Source organism: Megalops cyprinoides, chromosome 22, assembly GCF_013368585.1.
Source record: "Megalops cyprinoides isolate fMegCyp1 chromosome 22, fMegCyp1.pri, whole genome shotgun sequence".
NCBI classification, from domain to species: domain Eukaryota; kingdom Metazoa; phylum Chordata; class Actinopteri; order Elopiformes; family Megalopidae; genus Megalops; species Megalops cyprinoides.
In genome coordinates, this window is record NC_050604.1 from 24257268 (window position 1) to 24278921 (window position 21654).

General features: G+C 44.9%; 2 protein-coding genes across 2 annotated transcripts; one reads left to right on the forward strand and one right to left on the reverse strand.

Moving 5' to 3' along the window:
- The first annotated feature begins 2123 nt into the window (after window positions 1-2123).
- On the forward strand, window positions 2124-14970 carry adra1d (adrenoceptor alpha 1D). Its single transcript, XM_036517103.1, has 2 exons — window positions 2124-3301; window positions 14420-14970. Exons 1-2 carry the CDS (start codon window positions 2350-2352, stop codon window positions 14968-14970), a joined length of 1503 nt encoding a protein of 500 aa, XP_036372996.1. The 5' UTR covers window positions 2124-2349.
- Window positions 14971-20190: 5220 nt separating this feature from the next.
- LOC118769503 (trace amine-associated receptor 1) lies at window positions 20191-21258 on the reverse strand. The gene has a single exon (XM_036516631.1). It carries the CDS (start codon window positions 21256-21258, stop codon window positions 20191-20193), a length of 1068 nt encoding a protein of 355 aa, XP_036372524.1.
- Window positions 21259-21654: the final 396 nt, after the last annotated feature.

Below are 21654 nucleotides of genomic sequence, written 5' to 3' on the forward strand. Positions count from 1 at the left end.
AATCTAGGCTATTACATTATACGAAATCTACAGCCACCTAGCAATCATTCACAGTAACCTCACCGCGAAGACGGCTGATGAGGTTACTGAACTGGATGGATTCGCTCGCACTCCCATTGGGAGTTTTGGTCGTTAACAGAAACGGGAAAGAGAACATTGTAAGTCGTGTGAGAGACTGGAGACTGCGGAGAACATACTGTAAGCGCTTATTTCAAGAAGTGTCTGTGCGCTCGAAGCGTGTGTCGCTAGTCAATATCCGGCGCGTTCTCTCACCTGCCTCAGACAAGGGACAGTAGGAATTGTGGTCCCCTTGGTACAGAACCATTCTGCCGGCTTGCATTCTAAGGCAGTACTATTTCTGCGAAACATGCGATATTAATAACCAGAACATCGTTTGGGTGTCTTCGGCGAGCCGTCGCAGGTAATTGACACCCGCGCTTTGAGTTATCTGACCATCGACACTTGACCGTTTTTGCACTTGATACCCAATTCACACCACAGAGTGGAAATTGGCCGGATGCGGAAGACGTCCCGTCGTCGTTGCCAGGGAGAGGGGCTGAGACAGGAAATTCAATTTGCAGGCGGATTCGGGCCAGTCTGGTTAGCGGAGAACACGAAGACAGGGAGCTAGGTGACGCACAGCCACTTCTGCGCACCATGCAGCGAGGTTCAAAGCAGAGCTAACACAGAAGAGAGCGTGTTCTCTCTGCGCTGCAGCCAGTAAGAGTCTGTCCATAAGTTTGTTTGTCCATAATACAACACCGCTAACGGAGGGTTTCCGCTCAGGCGAATGTTAACTGGCCTTGCTGATTTTTCAATGCGAGTTAACTGGCTGCCGGTATCGCCGTGAGAAAGGCCGGTAACTGTAGTAAATTTGTCAATATTTCTGTGAAAACGTAATAAACGAAGTTAAAATGCTCACTCTGCCTTCACTGTCTTTTCTTCATTGTGTGTGTAGGTTTGTTTACATTGAGTTCGGGAGCACAAACGCAACTATGATGTAGGCTAAACTAACTGGTTTTGGCAGGTGCACATCCCACGTAGTTATTTTAAAATTATATTTTGTGGCATTTCCATTTGTGAATTTTGGCAATCGTACACTACCCTGTCGTGGGCGAAAGCTCATTTTGACAAAGTGTACCGCGCGGAGAGCATTCAGAGCACAATGATCAGGAAACATTAACTTGCAACTTAGTCAACTCTGCAGATAATGACGTGGTTTCACGGAAGAGATCATCTGCACGTGCTCACCTGAGCAATTCTCTGCTGTTTCCTAATGAAAACTCTGTGCGTGTGTCATGGGTCTGCACCATCTTTGCTGACGTTGACAACTCTTTCCATTGAAAATACGTTCACTCCAGGATCTTGTTGCTGTAGAATCTTAGTGCGGAGAGAACAAGCGTCATAGAATGTGTGATGCATATAAAATAAACACTACAGGCCTATTAAACAATACAATCGCAATCTTAAATGGTAATAGTTGAACAATCAGGATGCACTGCAGATATTCACCTACGAAAGGTTGCCTTTTAATGCTTAAAACATGTTGCCCACCGGCGTTACACCAAATAAACTAAACAAAGGAAATATTAAGTATATTAATGTTATTGTTTAAAGTATGTTAAATTGATTTATACTTTATAAAAATAAAAAGACCCGTGAAATACAAGTTTAGATAAATCCGCTTCAATTTTCTTCTTAATTGTTTAAACATTACATGTAACCATCAAACCAAATAAAACAATTACGAACATTGACATTAGGATTGTATTGCCCCCCTGCGGAAATTCCTGGAATAGCAGTGTTAGACGCGTCACTGTCATTCACTGCTTGCCTGGGAAGAGGAGGTCTCAGACGGAGAGGTCCGAGGAGCCGTGCCTCACTGATTAGGTCTGGAGAGTTTGCACAGAGGATGCCTGCGGTAGGATATCAACAAACCTGGCAGTGCTGTTGGATAGCAGAATTATAAACGAAGAGGCACATCTTGAAGAATCAGAAAAAAAAATCTACCTCGCAGAACTGAAAACATTTGAAAAAAAAGAATATATGAAGAAATGATACTGAGAGTTGGGATTGTCATTGTGAGGTAAAATCTTACTATATTAAAACTTCTGGATAAAAATGTTATGAATCATTTTGGCTGGTATAAAAATGGACGGACTTGATTGCGTTGCGGCAAACAGTTCACTGAAATGATGCATCAGAAAGGTTTGCTCCGCGAGGGACGTCGCTTGAACCTGCGTTTTATTTTGAATATTTTAAATGACCGATACAAAGTGCAACATGAATAGCCGAAGGTTTTCCACCAGAACCGACTTTTAGGTAAAGTTTCCTGTATGGAGTTTCAAAATGACTTATACTAACTTGATGAACGAGAGCTATGATGGAATCTACTCCACCGATGCCGTCAACGTGTCGTTCCTTGAACAACTTTTCGCGAATATCAGCAACACAACCTGCACCAATATTACGTTGGATTCTCAGGTCATTGGGGTCGGTGTGTTTTTGTCCGTCTTCATATTAGTGGCCATCGTCGGGAACATCTTGGTCATCCTGTCTGTACTCTGTAACAGACACTTGCAGACCGTTACGAACTTCTTTATAATTAACCTGGCTATAGCCGACTTGCTTCTCAGCATAATTGTGCTACCCTTTTCGGCGTCTTTGGAGGTGCTGGGATGTTGGGTTTTTGGCAGAGTTTTCTGCAATATATGGGCAGCCGTGGACGTGCTGTGCTGTACCGCCTCTATCATGAGCCTGTGCATTATCTCCATAGACAGGTACATTGGGGTAAAATACTGCCTGAAGTACCCCACCATCATGACGGAAAAGAAAGCCGGGGTGATTCTGGTGGTGGTCTGGGTGTCCTCTATGATCATTTCGATAGGACCGCTTTTAGGATGGAAGGAGCCGCCGCCGTTGGACGACAGCATTTGCAGCATCACCGAAGAGCCGGGCTATGCCCTGTTCTCCTCCCTGTTCTCGTTCTACCTCCCGCTCATGGTCATCTTAGTGATGTATTTTAGGGTATACGTTGAAGCTAGAAGGACTACCAAGAGTCTGGAAGCGGGGGTTAAGCGCGAAAGAAACAAGTCTATGGAAGTAGTGTTGCGCATACACTGTAGAAGTGTGCTCGAGGATGCCGCGGCGAGCGCGAAGAGCAAAAACCATCCCTTCCGAAGTTCGCTCTCAGTGCGCTTGATGAAATTCTCCCGGGAGAAAAAGGCAGCTAAGACCTTGGCTATCGTTGTGGGGATGTTCATCCTCTGTTGGCTGCCATTCTTCTTCGTTTTGCCTCTAGGTATGTATTTTCATTATTTTGCTAATGTCTTCCCAGATTGTGCGTAAAATTGTGGATAGGCGATGGATAAGCCAGCGGTCAACATCAGAATGTGTCCGAAGAACAGTGTAATTGAAACAAGACGTCTGGTTTCCAGAAATGTACTGGGTAATATTTAATGTGCGTGTAATATCTTAGTAATGCAATTTGAGAGGCACCTGTTGAATTCTACAATTTATGTAAGAAGGCATAGGGGTCTACTGGTCCTCTCATTTATGATACAGCAACGTGGTATTTAAGTTTCAACCAAAACTGAAATGTTTAATATCTATAAAAATGTTTGTATATTTGTTTGTTTGTTTTTCCAAGACGCCGCCCACAAATGCAGCCCTGCAATGAGTTGTGCGTACCGAACAGTATTTAACATGTTAAAGACATCATATATTGTCTATTGCTCAGGCTGTGCTCAGGTTGTCTTGCGTGCCTTTTCAAAACCGTACAGCGCAAATCTGTTAAATCTTTCTGATTCAGTGGAACTCCTCACAAGTCTTCACTGAAAAAAACGCACCATACGTTGAGAACAATTGTGTTGCGCTTTCTCTCACATCAGTTTGAGTGAAATTTCGGCGAAGTATTTTATTGTGAGTAATAGCAACACAAGCTTTGGGTTAAAGCCAAAAGTAACTTATAAATATATTATATTTCTGCGTCAGTAACGATCCTGATGTTGGCTGCATTTATACATTAATATAGCTGTCAGGGTTTTTTTTCGTGATCGACGTCCTTAATTTTACTTTCTTTAAATTCTGTGTGAAGATTACATCATATGCAAAAATTGCTGTAAAACCCATGGCTTCTAATGCAAAGGTCCCTTCTTTTCATTTAAAAAACTACATTTTTTTTCTCCATTTGAGAGGTAACATGAGATGCTGTTTGAAATGTGTGACATGGAGTATGTGAAAAACGTCTTCATCAGAAATAAAGTCTTTTACAGCAGGGCACGGACAGCCGTCAAGATAGGAGCAATCAACGGTGAACGGTGGCACAGGAATTTAAACCGTCGGAATTCAGGGACTGCAAAGGATAGTTCTAGTCCGTCAAGTCTGTCTGTCGTCAAGCAGAGGTCATACGGGCTCCACACCTGTGCTTTCACATCATTGCTCCGAGTTTACTGCGCCCATATGATAGCCCGTGGGCGGTAAGAGCGTGCAGTGATTAAATGTGTCAAATGAACTGTGACTGATTCTCCGCCGGGAAGAACACGGTTAACGCTCCCAGCCGTGCCCCACACTTCAACACCTGAACCTGCGCGGAGCGGCAGAGGCGGGAGAAAAGACGGAGAGCAGAATCGGGGTAAAAAATAATGCCTTTCCGTCATTAATTACCGCCGGTAATGGCTTTCATTGAGAGCATTAGTGCAAATGAAATGGTCTCTAAGGGCTATTGTGGGTAATGACTCAAATTACAAGGCCTCTTTCTGTGTGACGTTCCGCCTAGCACAGTCTCATGCATTATTTATGCCAGCTGTAAGTCACGGCGTCTGTTCAGAAAAAAAATATTGCAGTCGTGACGCTAAAAAGACCGTTGGGATTTCAGCTTTTTTTTACATTTGGCTCGAGAGCGCATCCGATGCAGACTTTAATTTTTCTATCGCAGAAAAGAATTAATTGAATTCATTGAATGAATCCTTCGAGGAGAAGGGGTGCATTATTGGATTCATAAGGGATTCTGATAACTGCTCTAAAAGGATAACTTGTCTCATAATTCACATTAGACGTTTTATATTATGCCTCTATTAGTTTCTGGCGCAATTGAGCGCGCTGCACCATGCTGCGTGAGCGTGCTTTGGTTGATGACGTAAGCCACAGGCGCAGCTTTTCATTTGAGTGAATGGAGAGACACAAAAGCCGGTCAAAATATAACCTGCTGGCTCCCAGCTGGCTCAGCTGGAAAAGTGGTTGTCCTGAGTGCAGGCTGAATCTATATGGACCGGGACTGAAATCAGCTGACAATGACGTGTGAGCCCACGGAAGCAAAACAAATAGGCTGTTCCATTGGGGGACAGGGGTGGGCAGGTCAGACTGCATTTCCTCACCTCTGGGGCCTGCTTGGATGGTGTTAGTGGAGGTGTGGCACTATCCTCCAATGAGTGCACAGTTCACTGCGGTGCACTGTGTGAGGAAAAAGCTGCCGGTTGTGTGTGTGTCTGAAGGAGGCTGTGGCAGGGAGACCAGCCTAATGTATAATGGGTTATTACAAAAAGAGCTGCATTCAGGGGGAAATCATATATTAATTAATTGAATGCAGCTCTTTTTGTAACAACCCTTTACATGTTAGGATCATCTCACTGCTACATATATATAAACTTCTTGACTCTTTCTGATCTGTTAAAGACATCTTTTGTGCAGTTTCAACTTGCCATGATGCCCAGAAAAGCCTCTCAATGGGAGATTTCGCCTGAGCATCGTTACTTTAACACTGCTATCCGCATGTTGCATAAGGGCATAAGGGCAGCAGTGTGGTGTAGTGGTAAGGAGCAGGCTGCCCAGTACCCAGCGCTGCCTCCATAAATATCCAGCTGTATAAATGAATAACATGTAAGAATTGTTGCTCTGGATAAGAGTGTCTGCCAGGCAACTAAATGTAAATTTATACGGATGTAACACATAGTGAGAGAAAATCCTATCAAATGTCACCACACAGTGCATTTCTCAGCGCCTTTCATGCTCTGAGCTCAGAACCCCAGGTGTCAGCAGAGCAACTCTCATCATTTATAATGAATGTTATACACTTCGCCAGATGGAAGTGAATTTAGTTATGCAGCCCCTGACAGGGCCTTGAGCTGCCATTGGTTTATGAAACGCCTGTGAAGACTTTGGAAGTGAAGGATGACAGCCGATCGGGGATATGTGAGCACAGCCGAAAAAGGGCTCCACCACGTCACAGATGCCAGTCCTTCCTTTCTCACAGACATCGGGGGGGGACGACATTGTCCTGAACGCCAGCAATCCCGCTCATGATCTCAGATGATGCGACAGCTATTTATTTTGAAACCTCTCCATCAGACGAGTTCAGGGTCGCCTGGCTGCTGCCGGACCCCATCCGGCCAAAAACCGTGGAGAGCTCCCACAATCTCGGCATTTTTGTACCACCACGCAACACTACAGGACTTAATAAGCAAGGGACTTTCCTGGACCTACAGCACACGCACAGTCAGCCCAGAGCCCCCTCATTTGCCAGCTCCTGTCCCTGTTGGCACACACAGGCAGGAGAGAGAGAGCCAGGGAGATAACATCTTCTGGCAGAGGAGTGATGCCCCAAAGACGCCAGGCCCAAAGCTGCCAGCAGGCAGGGAATCGCTCTGACCCCAAAAAACAATGGTCCACTGCCATAATGAGCGTCCTAATTGGGTCCCATTTGAGTGGGAGTTTTTCTGAAGCTTAACGAGCCTCTTGCATGGAGTGAAGGGAAGGAGGGGGTCTCGTTCCACACGTACAGCGCCCCACATATCACATGGGCCCCCCCTGTTTCTGAGGAGGAACTCTGTAGGGTGAGACATACACTGCAGACCCCTGTGAAACCTTGTGTCGGGTATACTGAAAAATGATATTTTATGACATATTTATAACATATATAATGGTGGACAGGCAGGCAGAGTTGAGGTGTGGCTAAAATGCTGCCATCTCCAGGCCACATGGACAATTTACCTGCTCCTGGAGAAGGATGTTGTATCTATGTTACATATTTGAGAGTGCAGGTAAATTGAAATACATTTACATAGAATGCAGAGTGTATACCTGAATGTATATTGATAAATATTGTATATGGAGATAATTGTTCATGTCATGACAATGGTTAGAAACAGTGCTGATGTGTAGTGGTGTAGCTGGTAATTCTGTAACTCCAGTATGAATTATGTTGAGTATAAACCATGTCCATGTGAGAGCTGTGTGCTGGAGTTCTGGAGGAGTCAGGCATGGGGGGGGGGGGGGTCTGTGAATTTTGGGATGGGGAGGCTCCCCAGAGACTCTCAAGGATTTGTGCTTTGTCTTCACTCAGACACGTGTTTTGAGGGCCCTTGTATGTAGTGCATCATGTAGGGGTTTTCCCTGACTCCCTTTTTTAAGTACTGTTAGTACTGCACATGTTTGGAGAGTCCTTTTGTGTGGAGTAACTTGTAGGGATATTCACTCTCTCTCTGAATATTGTCCTCTGCATCAGCCTAATGAAAAGCCCCTTCCAAACCTCACATTCACATGCTGTATGTGTAATGAAACAGACTGGGATCCAGATGCGGTTACGGGGTTTTAATGACAGAATCCAAGAACGTGGTCAGGGACATAACAGGTTCGCAACAGGAATGAGAGGCACACCAATCCAGAATCCAAAACACACACAAGCAAGGTCCAAAAACAGGCGAGAGGTCAGAACACAGAAGCAGCACGGTCGAATGGCAGAGAGCAGGCTTAGAAATGAATCTGAGAAACAATACCTCACAATGAGGCAACTGAAACAGAGTCCTTATAAAGGCAGGGCTTGATTACAGGAATGGATCACAGGTGTGCTTGAGTGGGTGTGGCTGAGCCAGGCTGAATTGGGCGTGGCTGAGTTGGCTGAGCGGGTTGAACTGGGCGTGGCTGAGCTGACTGAGCAGGTTGAACTGGGCGTGGCTGAGCTGGCTGACTGGGAGTGGATGTAACAATATGTGCGTGTTATATTGATGCTATGTGCAGAACAAAGCTTTAGAAAAGTGAAACACTTTTAAAAGACCATTTAAAATGCCACATGTATAAGTAAAGATCTGTGTCTGCATGAATTCTTCTCATTTTTTAAATTAATCTTTCTTTGTGTGGCACCACTAAATAATTAACAATCCATTTTTTTAAATAATCAAAAGCTAGCATTCTTTTTCATTTCAGTCACTGTTTTTTTTTTAAGCGCAACTGCTTATTTCTTTTTGTTGGAAATGATGAAGTGACTCAGCGTATGCTGCAAAATTGCCCCAGATAAATGAATTCAAATAAACCCCGAAGTCAAGTGAAGGCATAGTAATACTGCATGACTGCTCTAAGCAATTGTACTATGTCAGTTTATACCAGCGAAAGTACAGTCTGTGCCCTGCAATAAACCTCACAGCCAGGGCTGTCCTCATGAAATTAACTGTAGCGTTGATAAAGCTCCACCGAAAGTGTCTGACATCTGTAAAGAATTTTCCTCATTTATCTCTCCGCATGTCCTGCAGCTTGTATTTCCTCTTGCTGTGGGGTACTGGTGGCTGCCTTCGATTTCTGCTTGTGGTTTTGCTTTGCTTAATCGTCCTCTAATTTACAATAGTACATTTGGTAGAACACCAATGGCTAGCTCCGGGGCCGTGGCTTTATTCGGTGTTATAGTATCCCCAGTGAAATATGCTTCCTGGTGAACAGCAGGGGGATTTTTTGCTCGGAATTCATTTCCAGTGATTGCTTGCCGTATATTAAGGTGTTTTTGCTCATTAAAACGTGTTTGTCTCAGAAACACGGTAGTGGATAATAACGGTCCTGCATCAGCTTTAACTATGCCTTGTCTTACTAATCGGTTGTTTTGCAGCTAAAAAATGCAGTCTGTCTAGCACTTTAAAATGGATCAACTGCAGGCATCTTCTCTTGGAATTTCTAAATGTTTTTTTTTTCCATCTTATTACTACATTTTGTATTTCTTAAGATTTCAAAGTAACTTTTTCTTGTCTTTCAGTATAACCAAAAGGAGCTGATCCAAGTTTTTTGGAATAAAATAAAAGTGGAATAAAGTATTTCAGAGCCATTAGTAGTTGCCACATTCACAGCTGTTATTCCTAAGAAGCCTTTATTTCAACACGCTAATTTCTAAAGAGTGCCACTTGATAAAACACTTCATAGTTAAACATTCATAATGTCTGTCCAAAGTTTGTTTTCACACGAGGTTACTTGCTTACATGCTTTGCCATGCAGTCACAGTCTGAGATCAGCACCATGATATGGTTTCTGAAAAGAGAAAGGAGATGAAATTCTTTTTTCTGACATTTTTGTGTTTCCCCCACAGTTCACATCAGGACAAGCAACGACTACTGTTCATGATAATCCACAGAAGGGGGGTAGGATAACACACAATTTTGGAGGCTGGGCTTGAACTCATTGGGTTCAATTTATTGCACAACATGTTCTCCTTGCCTTTGCACTAATCACTATTTGGCACAATGACACGTTTATGTTATTCATAATTAGCCTGGTGGTTTATTATTTTTTTTGTTTTGTGGCGTTCAGTTATAAGTTGCTTAAATCTGCACTCACTCTTGCATGGTTTATACAGACTGTTTTTGGACACTGCAGACTGTGAGTGCTACTTAACTTCATTGGAACAGAAAGACTGATATGTCTTGATTCCTTTTCCCATGTGACTGAGAATGTCCTTCAGTTCTGTGGCAGGAATATTACAAAAGGTTTGCCAAGGGAAATAATTAACCCAGCAAAAACAAGTTTGATGCTATCTAGAAGTTTTTATGCTAAGGTCTTAGCGATGGCAAAAATTTCAGCTCTGTGGATGCTGGAAATAGCTTGGCACGTAGGAGCAGAATAAATCTTGCCTGCTTCGAGCAGACGGAACAGGAGATTTTAAGAGAGATTTGTAAACGTTATCGTTACAGATTTATTTGGAATGAGTGAATGGCAGCATAACACCACAGAGCCACATGAAACAGAAGACTGCAGACTGAGGTGAATCAGTACTGGAGTCGTGAATAGAAACACAGGGAGACTGGTCAGTTGTGGGAAAACCTTGATAAGTTTAAGTTACAGATGTTGCACCATACTAACATGGTGGGTTCACACCTGTATATCCTGCTGGGGAACCAGTTGATGCTCTGTGCATAAAAAAGCTTTTTTAAATGCCTTGTCGTTTGCCATGGGGTGCCCTCTTTGTGAGCACACCTGTGTTTAAACTAGAACAGGTGTGGTGCAATTAATCACTTCTTAAACCGCCTGTCTGCCTCTGTATCCCATTCTCACCTTTAAAATAAGCCACAAAAAAATCCCACACTCACACTGTTATGTAAAGCAATTTGAGTATCAGCCAGCACTTACTGATCTGACAGTTATGGATACCGCTATGCAAAATAAATCACAACCTGACATTCTTTCAGGCATCTCACATCTCCAGTGACACATCACTTTATTGCACCTTGACAAAAGTAAGAGTATTGAGGATCACATCACATTATGACTGACTTCCTTTTCTGCAGTAAAAATCATTTTTGATTTTTTTAGGATGTTCTGAGAATAGAATACACCTTCGGCTCTTCTTGGATCCTCTTTTAACACTCTCTTAGACCTCTTTGGGACTGCCTTCCTTGATTCTTTTCTGACTCTTTAGATGCCCTTCTTTTCGGGCTTTTGATTGACACATGTGAGACTGTCCCAGACTAGGGAGTGAGTATAGTTCAACCTTTTAAAAAATTTCTTCTATAATACTCTCAGAATAGAATGTACTCTAGGCTCTTGTTAGGCCCTTCTGGGACTCCCTTCTTTGACTCTCCTTTGACTCTCTCTTTAGATATCCTTCTTTTAAGATTCTTTGGAGACACATGTGAGCGTCTCTCAGACTAGTGTGTGTGTGTGTGTGTGTGTGTGTGTGTGTGTGTGTGTGTGTGTGTGTGTGTGTGTGAGTGTGAGTGTGAGTGTGAGTGTGAGTGTGAGAGTGTGAGTGTGAGTGTGAGTGTGAGTGTGAGTGTGAGAGTGTGAGTGTGAGTGTGTGTGTGTGTGTGTGTGTGTGTGTGTGTGTGTGTGGTTGAGTGTCAGTGCTTGCATGCACGCTACTGCATCAGCTGCTGTTATAAAGGCAAGCTCGTCCATGCTGTGCCCCATCAGGCAAAAGCACAGGGCACCTAAAGCTAGGTCCCCTGCAGTGGGCTTAGAAATGGCCTCTGTGCATGGTGAGATATGATCCCCAGTGTCAGGGATAATCACTCAGGGTTCATCAGCATCACAGGCCAGACAGGCTGTGAATACCTATACACCTAGCTCTCACTCTCAGACCCTCAGGTAATGTGAATGAGTTGTGGCGTTTGAAACTCACACTGCATGTTGTGCTCTGATGTTTCCTCTGTATTCCTCCAGCGGCACTGCATCAAGGATGCCTCTTGGTAACCGAGATGTCAGATTCGCCCTACAGCGCATGGAAAATTGTACTGCTGAGCCAATCACAGACACTCTCATGATGCACCCGGACCAGATATTCAACTCTGTCTATCACATGGAAAATTCTGTTCTGACACTGATTCGTTGCCTCGTTGGGAACACCCCAGAGAGGGAGGGAGTCGAATATCTGTCCTTGATGTAGAGTATCTGTGGTTTCAGTTCTGAAATTCCTTGTTTACCACACTCTGTATAGCAGCTTGAGCTCTTGACATGAAACAGGACACAATGTTCACATTCCCCCCTGATTAATAGTTACTGGTTGTATCACGGGGAATAAAATACCATTTCCCTTTGCATCAGCAGAGAATGGATCATTCTGACACTTCTCTCGTTTCTCACTGTTTTGGTTGAGGGGGGAAACAAATCTTACCCAGTCATTCATTCCAGAGGGTCGCGTTAGCTACCTTACTCTGGCTAGGGCCGCTATACAGGAAGTGCATGCATCGCCATGGTGTCCAGGCTATTGCTTAGATACGAATAACCACGGAGATCGGTGGCCAATGAGAAACAGATGCCTCGGACCTAAAGGAACAGGAGAAGGTGAAAGAGGAATATGACAGATGGAGGGGTGAGTGGTCTGTGTGTGTGTGTGTGTGTGTGTGTGCATGCCTTGGAGATGCTTTTCCCAGGTGGAGGGAATTAAGAGAGAATTTGAACAGGAAGAGTGGACTTGCCCGTTCTTGGATAGGAAAGTGGAAATGTTGCAAGCTGGTGTAGCAATGGACCATAGCATCAATGTACCTAGCTGTTCAGCTGTTTCAAGGAAAACTAAATAGTATTTTCATCACTGATTGTTATTGTCTATTCAGGACTCTACGGAGTGAAATGAAACAGGTGTATGGTATAATTCAAAACTAATCAATTTTAGACCCAACAAAATATAATGGAATTGATCTTTCAAAAGTTACATTTCCACACCATTACCTTGAGTAATACAATTTTCCCTACTTAAATTCGGCATACAGTACAAATGTTAAAAGTAGGAAGGAGTGACTTTCCTGTCTTTCTGCTACAGTTGTTATGGCAACATTTATTACATCAGTATACTGAAACACTCTGTATTTTCTCTTATGTGCCACTGACATGCTGTAAATTTTGAATCATCACTGATGTCATGCAGGCAGTAACTGTCACAGTTTTTTTTCCCCACCAATCAGTGCTGAGTTTCCCGGTTAATTTTATGGAGTGATTCTGGAGTTGTTTTTGAAGCGTTCGGTGCTGCTCCTCGTCCTGCGTCTTTGGAGAATTCCTTGCTGTCGGGCGGCAGAGTGTCGATGTGAGTCATGCATGAAGCAGTGCTCCAATAGCAGGCCAGATAAAAGGAAACAGAGGCGGGGGGGGGCACATTCTGTGAGTGCCTGCGTGTGTGCGTGTGAAAGACCGGGGGCAGCGGTGTGGTACAGCGAAACATTGCCACTTTGATTCCCTGGTGGGGCACTTAATATGGGACTATGGAATGGGTGGGTCTGGGGATGTCGGGGGTCAGTTGTGTGGGTAACAAGGAGCAGTGCTGCAACAATTATTACATCAGTATACTGAAACTCTCTGTATTCCTTTTGCCTGGCACTGACATACTGTACATTTTGAATAATCTTTGAAATCATGCAGGAAGTAACTGTCAGTGCAATGTCACAGCTACTAAGACTTGTTTTTTTTTCCTCCAATCAGTGCTGAGTTTCCCTGTTAATTTTACAGCATTCTGTGTTCGCCAGGAGATGCAAACTCTGTAGCCTCTCCTGTTTACTTCCTGGCGCGGGCGACCACACCAGGCGGGCCAGGCTCTGCCCGGCTCGCCCGTTAACTCCCCCGTGAGCGCGATGCGATCTGGGCGACGGCGTTATCGCCTGGCGGGGAAGAAATCTGCACGGCCGAACATCCTGGCCAGGGAGCCGCCGCGCATGTAAACAAGCCAATTAGACTCTCGTGTCCCCCCGGCCGGCTTTCAGCACAGGGCCCAATTCCCCCCAATTACACCCTCCACCCCGACCACAAATAGCGGGGTGTGTCTCCCTGCCGTGGCCCCCGCGTGCGGTCGCCGGGGAGACAGGGGCCCCCCCTCATTCCGCATCTCCTCCAAAAGCATCCCCCTGTCTATTTATAAGTGCTACGGTGATGGGGGCACCATTGGCTGGGAGGAGGCGGGGGTGGGGGCTGCAGACTGGTGACTGGAGGGTGAGGGGTGCTCCGTGTGTGAGATAGCGGGGCGCTCGACCCCTGGGGGGGGGGAGGACTGGCAGCATAGGTGGTGCTGAGATACAGGGGAGGCAGAAAGCTCCGGGGAAACCACACATGCTCTCTCTGACTCAGCGGAGGCAGATTCGGTCAGAGCACTGTGTTCCTCTCCGCTGAGGCAGCCACACTCTGGCAGTGCGTTATCACTGTTACTGCTCCTGGGACTTCTCTCTCGTTTTTTTTTTTTTTCCCCCAGCAGTCCCCAGATAACTAGGCGTTGAGTTTAGACTGCATGCGCCACAGGGGCACGTAGAGGAGCGTGAGGGTTATGAGGAGGGATTAGCGGTCCGCGTTGTCTGTTCCAAGGGAAAAAATTCAATTATCCTCCAAATTTTACAATGATGTGTCTCACAGTATCATGAAAGACTATATCATGACTGGCCAAGTGATGACTCAGTGTGTCGTGACTCGGAGGGGATCCTTACGCTGTCCACTCTGGCGATAAGTGTGTGGTTGAGAGTATAAAAGACCATCACTCGCGCAGTCTTCTCTGACAGAGCCTATTAGCAGCTACACAGCCTGTGTCAGGAGCGTTTCACCACAGAGGCACAGATCAAACGCTTGCGCCCACTCACAGCTTCAGTGCCCCCTGGGAAAGATGCGCTCCAAAGAGTTCCCGTGGAGTAAAAACAGTGTGTCTGGCACCTTTGCTCTGGGGATGTGGTTATAATTCTGAGATGCTGCTCTTCCCCTGCAGGGTCCTTCTTCCCGGCGCTGAAGCCCTCCGAGATGGTCTTCAAAGTGATCTTCTGGCTGGGATACTTCAATAGCTGCATCAACCCGGTTATCTACCCCTGTTCCAGCCAGGAGTTCCAGCGGGCCTTCATCCGCCTCCTCAAATGCCAGTGCCACCGGAGAAAGAGGACTCTGCGGCGTTTCTACGACCAGCGCTGGCGGGCGGCGGTGAAGGGGCCGGCGAGGGAGGCGTACGGCACCTACAGGCCCGGATTCTCCCTCCACGAATCTCGCAGCAGCTCCTACCTCTACAAGGGAAAGGGGCGGAGCCTGGGGCTGAAGAGGTGGAGCCTGTTCCGCCCGCTGCGCAAGTCCTCGTTCCAGCTGAAGGAGAAGATGAACAGCCTGTCCAACCGGATCAAAAACGGGCCCGGGAAGAGCGCCACGCCCCCGCTGGCCAAAGTGGAGATCGACACCATCTCCATGGGGATCTACAACGACTGCGTGGACCACGGGGGTTATCAGGTGTACGATCTCCCTGACTGCTACGGCCTGAAGGAGACTGATATTTAAACTGACAAAGGCTGCTCTCTGCATCGCTTTCTGCTCAGATCTTTTGACAGATAAGAAAGACTGTTTTGGTCTGACGAATCTGTGCTGTTGAAAAGAGTGAATGCACAAAAGTGGAAAAAAGTGCTTCACATTATGGGAATGTTTTGTGGTAAGGAGCTTTTCAGCCGTGTCTAGGACCTGAAGCACAGAACAGGCCTGACAGTCAGGTGGACTGATTGATCACGACAATGTATGTCACTTTTTGTGAGTAATGAGTGTATTTTTATTGAGAAAGGCCATGTGAAGCTCTCGCTAGCATTTCAGGTTTATGATTTGCACAGAACAGAAAGGAAACACCAAATGCCAGTATAATGTTCATGTAAGAGACCAGCCTAACTGGAGCTGTTTCACCAGATGGAAGAGTGGTTTTTGTCTTTGCATTGATGTCTGTGTTTTTTCAGGTAGCGTTGCCTTCAAGCTCAAGAGCGATTTTTCCACAATCACTTACAACATTGTGGGCTAAGATCATAAAGCTTAAATTCGTCTGTTCGAAAGTGTTTGTAACTGACAAAAAAAGACACACCAGAGCCATGAATTACACTATGAGTAATGGTAAAAGAGAGCAGTTGTTCTGTGAGAGTCTTGGAGGTGGGACCTGAGATGTGAACCTGTAAAATGACAAAACAAAACTAGTTTTAAAACTATTACTTTTTGGAATATACAGTTATGGAAGACCATGGCAGACATGGTTTATGGGTTATAATGGACCACTTAAATGATACACATTTAGTAGATACCGTTCAATAACGTATCGTTGATTGCTGGAAAAGACACAGGCTAAAACTTTATGCTTTACGAAAGGTTTAGACACATGGCATCAATGGTCAGTTATGTACATTGCTAAGACAAGCTTTGATCATGTTTCCTTTCATTGTTGTGAAGATATGCGTTAGTCATACACCAAAAAATGAATGTCATCAACTCTTTTTTTTTTTTCCTGGTACTTCTTTTTTTTCATCAAAAGCATCCCTGAGTTCTTCTTTATTGCTGACAGCGCTTCAGTGAATTCGTAAAATCCTTCCTTCTGTAGGAAGTCAGGAAGAGTATAATTAATGAAAACACGTTATCATGAGAAAATCTGCCAGTCATCCCACCGGCCCTGACTCCTTAATTGCTCTGTGACTGAGCTTGTGATCAAAGAGTCCAAAATAAACTCAGCATTGTTTATTGTTTATGAAATACCCGGCCTCTCCAGCAGATGTCACTGCGGGGTTTGTTTTAATTTTAGCATTCTATGTTATCTGAAAATAAATATCAAAGTTTCACTTTTCACTGGAAGATATTTCACGAGCTTGCCAAAATCTGTCCATTTTCTCTAGAAAATATTCCTGTGTACCAGAAACGAAAGCCTTACAGGGTGCTGTTCGTTTCTCCAATTCTCTTTTCGTGAACATTAAAATGTCAAGAAGCGAAGTGTTTGGTACAAACAGTAAATATGAGGCCCTGTCGGTACAGCACTGGAGCAGCGAGAGTGTGAGGAAGCCAAGAGAAAAGCCCTCTGGAACGGACACTGAAAAGACAGCTAACACATTAGCTCTGAGGCCCTCTCCCCCGGGGCAGAGAGAGAGAGAAATGTTCTTAACTCAGCCACAAACTCCTCTGATCACGCATCCACTTATCTTTGTTTTTCCTCTTTAGGAGACTGCGTAGGGAACAGGGCCAATGAGGTCGCACGGTATCGCGCTGGCCCCAAAAGGCACCCGTGAGGTGATCTGAAAAGAAAAAGAAAAAAAAAAAACACTGACCGCCTGCCAAGTCTTTGCTTCAGTCTGCAAACTCCCCAGGAATCTGGGGAGGGACTCCGCCGGGCGGCCGAGCTTCACCGAACGCCCCAGGGCACAGTGCGCTCGGCCGTTCAGAGCGAAAGCCTGTCGCGGTTATATGGCGTAATTAGCAGCTTTCTCGGGGGTTTTACGACAGGACGGAGCCTCGGGCCTGCTTTCAGCGCTGCTCAGAGCCCTCCGGGTGACCCGGGTCTCTGGAGAACAGAAGGTACCGCTGCGTGAGACGCAACACAGGTGGACATTCCGGAGTTGTCACCCGTGCGGAACAGTGGCCACCTCCGTTATCAGGTAACACAGTGGAGCGAAAACTCCATCGACTATGATCAGCATCAGCAGACCAAATTCAAATAAACATAATTATATTTTTATGACTCGTCCAAATTTTTGCGAGCTCCCTTTCCCCCCTGTGTGGAGAATGGACTGGTGTCAGTCATATTCACCCATCATACGTGCGCTTTGCTTTAAATTGGTTTCCCGACTGCTTTATGTTTACAGAATGTCTTTGTACATAGATATTTAAGATTTTCTTAATTAACTGTTGACCCATGACCTTGTGGACAGTGACCGAACTATATGTAACATATATATTTGGTGTTGTACCATGTCGTTTTCTTTTGCAAAGGATCAAGTGTTGGTTTTTCTTGTTTTTTTTTGTTTTTTTTTTTTTGTTCTTTTTTTACGCTTACAAACAAAGCCAGCAGCGGCGTGGTAAAGGTACTGCGTGCACAACTCATTTGTAAAGACGATGTATCCGGTTTCCAGAATGAAAATTAATAAAATGGAAAATGTCACAGTTGGACCTGGAGTCATCTCTCTCTCTCTCTCTGTCTGTTCAGCAGTGTGACAGCGTTGATGCAGTACTCATTACAGGGTGAAATATGCTCACTAAAGCCCGCCAGTGTTCTCCGCCACAAGCTGTACAAACACGTTTACCCCATCAGACTCAGTTTTCCATCACCTCCTGCGGTCCTTGACATTCTGCTGTCTTTCTTCTTGTTGAACCGCTCCAGATGCGGAGGCGAAAGTGCCTTACAATAACAGCACCGAAAAAGCCCGAAAATTACAAAAGCTTAGCCCTTCCCGTGAATCTCCTGCCTTTCTCCTTTCTGAATACAGCACTGCTACAACGGGGCTAAAATTTTTAAAGGGCAACCGTGGCTTGTCACACCTTACAATGATCACCTTACTTGCATATCTAATTGGAGTTTGACACTGCTTTAGTGTTTAAAAATGTGAAAATTAACCTCAGGGAAAGTGTATAGTTGGACATACAGTACCAGTCAAAAGTTTGGACACACCTGATTAAAATCATGGGAAACATGCATTCAAAGACATTTTGATCTATAGATTTATGCTTAAATGCCTGACATTTATTTCTTAGGCATCAACTTTAAAAAATATTTTTGCCTATTTTAAATAATCTAAAATATAAAAGTTTTGATTAGTTTATAACATCTATGGCAAAGCAAAGTGTGTTCAGATTTTTGACTGGTACTGTACCAAGCAACAAGGCAGATTTATAATGGTTTGCAAAATCCAAACAGACACTTTGTCTAGTTTTTTATGTCCTATTTCAACCACTCTAGGCACTTTCTAAGATAGATTATGTAAAGAGGAGAGGATATTATCACAACAATATTGTGGAGATGGCACACGTCACTTCAATGAAATTACAGTAAACTGATTTTGCTCTTCGTAGATGTTTAAATGTAGCAAAGAAAAAAAAGCAGTAATATAAACACACAATGTGACCTGATGAAAGTATGGAATGTAGATTAAAAGTTTCCTACTTCGTAACATGAAACAATATTCAGAGCGGATCATTGGCTGGGAGTCAGAAAAACAAACCAAAAACGCTTAAAAAAAATCATTGTAAAGATCACGCCTGCAGGGCTTCGAATTGTTCCTGAGGTCATGACCCCATTGTGCAGTTTGTGGTAGTTCTATATCATACTGTCTGCAAATTCAGAACAATATGTGTGTCAGATTTATGAAAAAAAAAATTAGACCTCATCTTCACTGTCCTGATCCATGTCCTCAGCTTGATTGAATATGCTCTGGAGAATGCGTATGAGGGGATGAAGCACTCCCCAGAATGATCTTTATTCTGTGGGAGACTCGTTCTTGTTGCTTGGATTTGTGTCTGATAGCTTCTCAGAATTACATGGCTAGTCTTCCTAATACTTATTCTCCTTGACAACTTTTTCTTGCAGAAAGCAGTACTTTTTTCTCTCCCGTGGTTGTCAGCAACCCAAAGAGGGGGGAAAAAAGAGAAACAAAATGACATTTTGGAAGTGCATTTCACCCAGATCATATTTCACCCAGAAAAACCTCTCCACTCCTGCCAAGGACATTAAGTCACACCTCTGTTTGGGTCACCCCGAGCTCATTAAATGCTACATATTAGATATGACCCATTTGCATATTCTTTTTTATTTTTGTCAAAATAGTTGTCTGTTCTTTCGTTTCCTTTCAACTTCTTTTTGAGGCTTTTTTTTTTTTTAATCGGGCAGTCATTCATCTTCCACTGGCTGAGGTCCCAAATCAACTCGCTGTCTCGTTACCCAAACTGGCTGGTGCCAACGCCTGGCCCATCTGGCCCACCAGAGACTCCAATCATTTCACAATAAATCTTTAATCAAAACACAACAGTGCTCCACATCTTACACCCAGTCAGCCATGTCCTCCCTGCTCCAAGGGTTTTTCACACAAAGCCAAGGGCCCCAAAGGGTCATTTCATTGCCAGTCCAGTTTTGTAATAAATGCACACTTAATTGTTGTTACATCATACATCAAGAGAGAACATGGCATCTGTTTTCACATAAAAAAATAAGAAAAAATTTGTCTGGATGAAAATAACAACTACAACATCCAACATTCTAATTCATCACAGTTTGACTCCATGGTTCCACATCTTCTAAGGAAGCAAGAAAATATTTACTCTTGTACAGAAATGTATCGATACATATTATTTACATCCATATAAATATGCAATTTAAGTGAGTGATCATTTGAAGGAAATAATGGAGAATCAGCTAGGTCATTCTGGCCATAGGAAAAGATGGGGGCTGGATTCCCGAAGTTAAAACAACATTTGTTTTGAACTGTCCCGGTGAACCTCATTCTTGTTGGATTAAAACAGGACAGCGTATCAGCATTTTTAAAAATAAACGAATAAATCCCTTGAATTCATTCAAAAGAAAATGGGGTTGATTTAGTGCATATAATTATGTTAAGGAAGAGATTAGTCAAGCAGGCAGGTCTTGGCGTTGGGAATTATATTTGACTTGTGTGTAATGTTCAGTTTATGTACAGGTCTGGCAATCATGAACTCTTAAAACCTTTAGGTCTGTTAACAAAAGAATTCTAATTAAAAAAAAGCCGGTCGGGCAGCCACCTATTGCTTTTCTGTTCGGTCATGGGCGTCCCTCTTGGTGAGGGACAGGTCGACGCTTGGGGGGGACCCCGGCAGGCACAGCCTGCACCCCATAATCATGAGAAAGGCCCTCCGGAAGGAGCGGTTGAAGAAGCCGTAGAGGAAGGGGTTGAGGGAGGAGTTGACGTAGCCCAGCCAGAGGAAGATGTCCCACACCACGGCAGCCGTCCGGTACTGGATGAACGGGTCGATGATGTTGGTGGTGAAAAAAGGCAGCCAGAACAGCAGAAAGACGCCCATTATGATGCCCAGGGTCTTGGCCGCCTTCCTCTCCCGCCTCATGGTGCTCTGCCGCTGCTTCTTCCCCGCCTCGGCGCCCTGCGCCGTCATCTGGCTCTCCATGGCATTGATCTGCATGGCCTGCCGCTTGGCCGCCTTGTAGATTTTCCAGTAGGCCACCAGCATGGTGGCCATGGGCAGGTAGAAGGCCACCAGGGAGGCCATGACGGCGTAGACCTGGTTGACCAGGAAGAAGCACGCGTCGTCAGGCAGCGGCACGTCGACGCCGGCCTTGTGCAGCCCGAGCATTATGGGTCCGAAGGAGATCAGCAGGGGAACCACCCAGCAGACGATGATGAGGAGGGTCACCCTGCCCTTGGACATCTTGAAGGCGTACACCAGGGGGTTGCAGACGGCGTAGTAGCGGTCGAAGGCGATGCAGCTGAGGTGGAAGATGGAGGCGGTGCAGAGCATGACGTCCAGGCTGGAGTGGACCTCGCAGAAGGTGGGGCCGAAGTACCAGCAGCCCTCCACGGTACGCACCATGCTGTAGGGCATGACGATCAGGCCCACCAGGAAGTCGGCCACCGCCAGCGACATCACGAAGGAGTTGGTGGGCGACTGCAGCTGCTTGAAGTAGGCGATGGCCAGCACCACCAGGAAGTTGCCCACCACGGTGCAGACGATGCCGGCCACGATGAGCGTGTACAGGGCCACCCGCCAGCCCTGGCTCCTCCAGGGGACACACGGCTCCAGGTCGGCGTGGAGCGAGACGTTGGTGGCTTCCAGCCAACCAGAGGAGTTCGCCATGACGGCCTGGAATCTGCCGGAAACAAAGCGCGGATACCGCATCAAACTGACAGAATGCACACTGAAAGAGCTTATGCAGAATTTTAAAAAAATTACCTAATGTTATTATATAAATTATATATATTTTTTTAAATTTACATATATAGATAAGTTGATAAGTTGGATCATGTTTATTTTTAAGGGGAATTACAGTGTATTCTTTAAGATAAGGCACCACCAGTATTACCAGGTATCAACAGGTAATTCCCTCTCACAGGAAAACATGCACACATATGCTTGTTAAAGGAAGGATGCCTATTTCTCATTATCCTAATCAATCAACTTTCTGTGCTACTCAATCGCCCTCTTGCTATATCTTCCACACGCTCATCGATTATGATGCATTCATAATGATTT